The sequence below is a fragment of the Pseudoliparis swirei genome, chromosome 22 (assembly GCF_029220125.1).
Source record: "Pseudoliparis swirei isolate HS2019 ecotype Mariana Trench chromosome 22, NWPU_hadal_v1, whole genome shotgun sequence".
NCBI lineage: Eukaryota > Metazoa > Chordata > Actinopteri > Perciformes > Liparidae > Pseudoliparis > Pseudoliparis swirei.
Window position 1 is genome coordinate 17,680,140 of NC_079409.1, and position 6,474 is coordinate 17,686,613.

Below are 6,474 nucleotides of genomic sequence, written 5' to 3' on the forward strand. Positions count from 1 at the left end.
TGTACTAATACGAAAACTCAATAATATGAAAATTTTCACCAGTCTGCTTCTGCATGTGGAATTTAAGTCTGCTGGGGCGTACGGGGTGCGGGCAGTCGACGTTTCTTGCGGCCCAAGGATAATAATAATAATCCTTACAATAACAATAGGTTCCTCTACGACGAAGTCGACGAGGACCCTAAAAATATGGGGGAAATAAATAATGCCTCTGTATTGCTCAATCGCACGCACGCACGCACGCACGTACGTACGTACGCACGCACGTCAATGTCATGGAAACCGGACCGAGGCTATTTAAGGCCGCGGACGTTCTGATTCTGCCCTTTGCACATTGGACTTTGACGCGAGCGGACCTCACCTGTGAACCCTCCTGTGAACCCAGACCTGTGAAGGAAACTCTGAGACTTTTGCACTGCTTGACTCTTTTTGTTGGAAACAAAACTTGTTGTCTTACAGAACTACACCAGATCCGGACTACGAGAGACCTGAGACCCCGAGGAAGGCCCTCCGACGACCGAGAGCCGAGGACGAGACCCTGCTGAAGCGACCGGGCTGTGATTTGGACTAAGGTAAGACCATTTCTACATTTAATTTAGCATTTTTATTATTAACGTATCCACTTAAATCCATAAAAGTGTTCTCAGTTTAGAAATCAGTGAAACCTTTTGAGTTTTAACGTTTATAATGTTGACAGTCGATGATTCGTCGTGTAAAATGAGATTTGCGCTGCAGAATGTCTTGAAAATGTCAGGAGATGTGCGGAATGTGTTGACAATAAGTGCAACGCCTCGAAACCCCTTTTATTTTTGGTTTAAGGCATCAAAACGTGTAACTTTAACTTTGAAATTACAGAAAAAAGATGGCGCCCGAACCATTTCTATAGAATTCTCAAATGTACTCTGTAAAATGCATAAACTCGGCACCATGGTAACCATCGGGAACGCGCGGGCCGCCTGACCTGAGCTGCGCGTGACCCGGAGCTGCTCTGTGGTGACTGTTGAAACGGGCCTTATTGTACACACGTCTGCTCCTTTTACTTTATCATATGAAAGTGATTTATTTAACATTAAAATGCTCCAAAACGTTCGAGCTTGAGCCCTCTGGTTGACCGGAGCTGTGAGGCTAACTCCTCGAGCTGTTGACCGCTAGCTGAAAGTTATCCTTGAATCTCGTTCTAGTGACTGACTTCCTCTACCGCGGACCTCCGAGAAGCCGGAGAATGGAGGACCACCCGTACGCGCTGCGCGGAGGTAAGTTTTATATTTATATTTAGCATTTTTGTTATTGGTTCTTACCTTAAAACCATTTAAAACGTTCTCAGTTGAGAAATCAGTGAAACCTTTTGAGTTTATAGTTGAACAGTTCACAATGTCAAGGGGCCTGTTTGAAAATACAGATGTGGTGGAGGTTTCTCCGTGTAAAATGATTATTTGAGGACCGGAATGTCTTAAAAGTCGCTGGATATCTGTGGTATGTGTTAACTATTAGTGTAGGGGATTTAAAACAGTGTTATTTTATTTAGAGGCTATCAAATATGACAGATTTTACCTTGACATTTCTGAAAAAAGATATTCTTAATACTGAAATAGAATCATGCGTCAGTGTGACGTCATCGCACCAGGTGTGTTAGAGACGCATCTGATTGTGAGAATGAGTTGGTTTGTTTTGACTGAAACGTCACTTATTCAACAAACATCTGCCCCTTTTACTCAATACTATCCCATGAACTATTTCTCTAACAATTAACCCTCCTGTCGCACAATTAAAGGTTTATAAAGGGGAAAGTGAGAAGATATGAAACATTGTTTAGTCTGGAAGGTGTGGCTCACGAGTCTAAACAGTTGTATATTGACCTGCTAACTGATAGATTAGCAGCTGGAATCTGAATCTATTATTGCTCAATGTAATCCAGAACTATTTTATTGAATGAAGAATCCTGTTTCAATGTTTCCCTGCAGCTGGCGACTTCGTTGGAGCTCCACCGCCGCCGCCCCCCCCTCCCAGCCCCCCGGCGGCAGCCATCGGAATCGACTACGGAGGTAAGAAATCAGAGCAATGCACAATTAAAGGTTTATAAAGGGGAAAGTGAGAAGATATGAAACATTGTTTAGTCTGGAAGGTGTGGCTCACGAGTCTAAACAGTTGTATATTGACCTGCTAACTGATAGATCAGCAGCTGGAATCTGAATCTGTTATTGCTCAATGTAATCCAGAACTATTTTATTGAATGAAGAATCCTTAAATGTTTCCCTCCAGCTGGTGGCGACTACGATGGAGCTCCTGGCCTCCCTACGGCCATCAGGTTAGTCCAGGAAGATAACATTGCGGACATTAGGCTTCATAATGCGCGTGTCTCTCTGTTGCGTGTCTTTGCCCTTTTAACACCAGACGAGCTCCGGCGCCGACTCCGACACCCAGACATCCGCCGCCGGTTCCGCCAGCTCCGCGCCATCCGCCGACTCCGCCAGGGACTGGCCCACAGGTAAGTTATCAGGTTAGTGATACACTTGTCCCTTTAAACTTACACTACACTGTTTAAAGTCCTGTTATTGGTTTGTATGGGCACTTATTTTATATTCTACTGTAAATGTAATGTTACAATTCTTGCACTTTGCTGATTGTTTAATGTTATTGTCTAATGTTGCACCACCTGCCATGACACATTCCTTGTATGTGAAAATATAGTTTACAATAGATAAATAGATGGATAGACAGACAGACAGACAGACAGATAGACGGATGGATAGAGCGATGAACAGATACCCCAGCCCCCCAGAAACCAGAAGTCTCCCAGGAGCAGCAGGAAGAGGAGGAGCCCGACTGCCCGGCAGGACCGATAAAGTTCCAGACAGCCTTCCCTCGCGCCTGGCTTTTTGGCCTGGTTCTACTTTTTTATTTAGGTATCGATTGCTGTGACACAGAAGAGTCGACCGGGATCGCCTTAACGATGACGAAGAAGATGACGAGGGAGGACCACATGAGAAGGATGAAGGACCACCCAGCCCCCCCGACACCGCCCGCCCCGCCCACACAGGAAGCAGCTGTGAAGAAGACGGACACTTCAGCCTGAACGAGACTTAATAATCCTTTCATTTGTCCCATGGAATACTGTACGTTCATGTTAACTGTGTACAGTATTTAGATTATTTCCTGATTTTAATAAATACATGTACAGCAACATCTAAATGTCTTTTTATTCCAAACTACTGGGTCAGCAAACACTGTTATGATGTTCATATTGGGTTATAATTCAACTTTAATGGTTGAGACTTATGCACTACAATGTTATAGTTTTTATATTTACTTATTGTGTTGATTCTTAATAATTAATGTCTAATATATTGTTTTACACCAGTGCTCATTTTTCATCTTCATAACGGATAAACGATTAGACGATTATATTTTTGTTTTGTGTTTTGCCAAACGTAGCTTAAATGACCACAAAAATATTTTATCGTACAAAAAATCCTACATGCTAAAATGTGTCATGTCAGTTGGCAACCATCAGTAACAAATACCAACATATATCTTCACTTTAAATAATCCAACAAAAGCAATGCATCATTTCTATTTACAAGATTTTCATTGACAAAAATAGAGAATAGTAAAGTAAGTAACAGACCCCGGCAGTATATGAAACAGCTTTTATACCAAACTCCTAACTGGATGGAGGACATTGAAACGAAACCAAAGAACAGACGACATGGAGGAGGACGTCTCCTCAGGAGCATGAATGACGTCCTCTGGAGGCTGAGGACAGGAGACATGAGCCGGCATCTCGTCCACCAGCTCCTAAAGAGTCCGTCTGGAAGCTCCTCGCCTCCCAGCAGCCGGACACAGGGCTCGGCCTTCTGGACTCGTTGAACGTGGCATGTCGGTTCCAACCTGTAGAGTGAATCAAACAGACTTTAATCGTCCCGTTCATCTTTGGGCCGACGGGCTTTCTGGAAGAACAACTCCCGTCTCACATCTAAAAAACTGAAAAAAATAAACTGGAGCATGACGACCACAATAATGTGTATTTGACATGAATACAGAAAGGGCACTTTTCTCATCCAGGGCAAAGGGGCACGTGCTTGAGCACCACTAGGGCTCTACCTGTGCACGTGCCTGCCCTGCACTATGGGGGCAGTGGGCTTATAGCCCTTTTTTAAAGTCATAATCGTGACGGCGGGAATATGTTCATCGAGAATATATGGGTGATGATTTAGATTTCGATTTTTATGCTGAACAAATCAACTGCGTATGAATTCAAAGAGGGATTTTCATAGTTTGTGAGAATGCCAATGTATCTATGAGACGGGTGGCTGGGCACTCGTTGGCTTCCCGAGATCATTTGGTTGCACATCATACCACCGCGTGGCTTCTTCACCTCATGTGGTGGTATTAATAATAACACACTGAGAAAAACAAATGGTGCAGACTAGCCTGCCCTTTAATCTAACCACAAAGTGGACATGGAGTTTCCCCCATGGGTTTCTCTCAGTGTTTGATGCTTCCAAACAAATATGTTCAGGTTCAATGACACAGCCACTCAGGCAGCCATGACAGCTTCTGTCAACTTGTATCTCAGGACCTTTGAACCTCACAACCAAAATAAAGCCTTGGCCCCTGCTACAGATGGACACCTATTCTGTCTTTGATGGAGATTCATGATGATGGAAGTGCTGACCTGTGACTATTGTCCGGTTGCATGTTGAGTGTTTGTTGTTGTTGTTTCTTTATGTGTGAGAGGTTGCAATTAGAGGCAGTTGGGGATAAAGTGCCTCACGGTCAAGGGCCGTGCTGCTATTTCACTTTTCTTGCGCACACTTATCCGGCCAATTTGAGGATCAAACTTCCTGCCATAAGATATGTAAACCTATGTGAGGACACTCAAGACTCATATTTGTAATGGAGGTGGCTAAAATAAAGTTTGTTTGAGCTTCTTCTGCCAAACAAACCTTCTTTTACAGCAACAATAGCAAATATTATATTTATGGCAATGGAGAAGTTTGTGCTTTTGAGAAAAACACACAACCTGTGTTACCATCTTAAATGATATAATAGTGCCTTGGCAGATACTCAGCACTTTTCTTATTCAAGATATTTATACTTAAAAAATTACTGTTTGAGCCCTAAGGAGACTGACTGTCTATAATACATGAATCATACTAAATATGTATTACACTGTCAGTAGCCCAGTAGCAAGGAATTCCATGACCTCTCCTGATGTTTTATTTATTTTGACTTCTCTGAAACCCTAATGATCCTCCTGCGTGGCCTTATGCATCACCTGCTCTATCTCTTACAGGCTCATTCATGGACACTAATTCATTGCTGTTAGTAAACCTTAGCTCGAATGCCTATTACTATAATGCTGTTCAGCTTGTCTGCACTTTGAAGAAATTAAGCATTACTAAAAGAACAAAGCAGGCCCTTCATAAGGGAAGGTGGAAGGTCCCTGCAACCACACAAGTCATTCCCTTCAGCCATGGCTGCAAATTCACTGTTGATGGTTAAAGAGTTCAATAATACAGGCATCTTGGTGAAGGATATAGAAATTGTCAATTAGGCCATCGTCTCACCTACATATACCTCCGTGCATGTGTGTGCGTTTGAAAATGTCTGATAACTGCTATATTCTGCACCTTTACACTTCAAATTTGTTCTTTTGCTAATCTCGTCAGGACTTTGTGGAAAAATGCAACTCAACATTCAGTGGGGCAACCTGCACCATGCAGTGCGTGTGTGTTTGTGTGTGTATTCGTGGGTGGTCTCACTGTGAGATTCCCATTCTTTGACCAACCTGGGGGGTGAGGCTGGGTGTTGGTTTGGTGACTGGTGGAGAATTCAAGTTTGTCCGAATTATGTGCGAAAATAAATAGTAATCCATATGAGCGAACTCACTCGGTGCAGTTTGAACAGTGCTGTGGTGTCGGCTCATTTGTTCACATTCATGCTGCACAGATACATGTGTAAAGTATGCCAGCACAATTATTATCTGAAATGTGACTTCAACTCATCCATTTTTTAGACTCTGTGTCTCATCTCATCAAGAGTTGAGTTGCATAGAATACATCCTAGAGAAAAAGAACATCCTAAATCCTAACCATTACTTATTAACTCGGCGTGTAATCTCATCTATCAAAGGGAATCATTCACTTTGCTCGCCTAACCAAACTATTTGAGTTAATTTTGTTAAAACGTGCCCCTTTTCATACTCCGGCTGACCCACAGTGGTGCCTTTAAACTCCAGGGTCTCCGTTGTGAGTTACAGAGGTAGCCACTGTATAAGCCCACACACCGTGTATCCACTCTGCATAGTTTCCCTGGGATGCAAATCAAATGTGAAGCAGAACAGGAGGAGTGCTGCAAATGTCCATCAAGTATGTAGAAATATGTTTATCTGATGCTCGTTGAATGCTTTTAATTAAAGGTTGAGATTATCCACTCCGTTATCACATTATTGAGATAGGACAAAGGTCATAATTT

At 42.8% G+C, this 6,474-nt stretch overlaps 1 protein-coding gene across 2 annotated transcripts; it reads left to right on the plus strand.

Moving 5' to 3' along the window:
• The first annotated feature begins 338 nt into the window (after positions 1-338).
• Positions 339-3,178, plus strand: LOC130212677 (WAS/WASL-interacting protein family member 3-like). Of its 2 annotated transcripts, XM_056443788.1 has the most exons (5): positions 339-569; positions 1,179-1,250; positions 1,959-2,039; positions 2,257-2,302; positions 2,389-3,178. In XM_056443788.1, exons 2-5 carry the CDS (start codon positions 1,220-1,222, stop codon positions 2,537-2,539), a joined length of 309 nt encoding a protein of 102 aa, XP_056299763.1. In that variant the 5' UTR covers positions 339-569; positions 1,179-1,219; the 3' UTR covers positions 2,540-3,178. The 2 variants fall into 2 exon arrangements, with proteins under 2 accessions (XP_056299763.1, XP_056299762.1); XM_056443787.1 differs by having other exon boundaries at positions 2,257-3,178.
• The last annotated feature ends 3,296 nt before the right edge of the window (positions 3,179-6,474 follow it).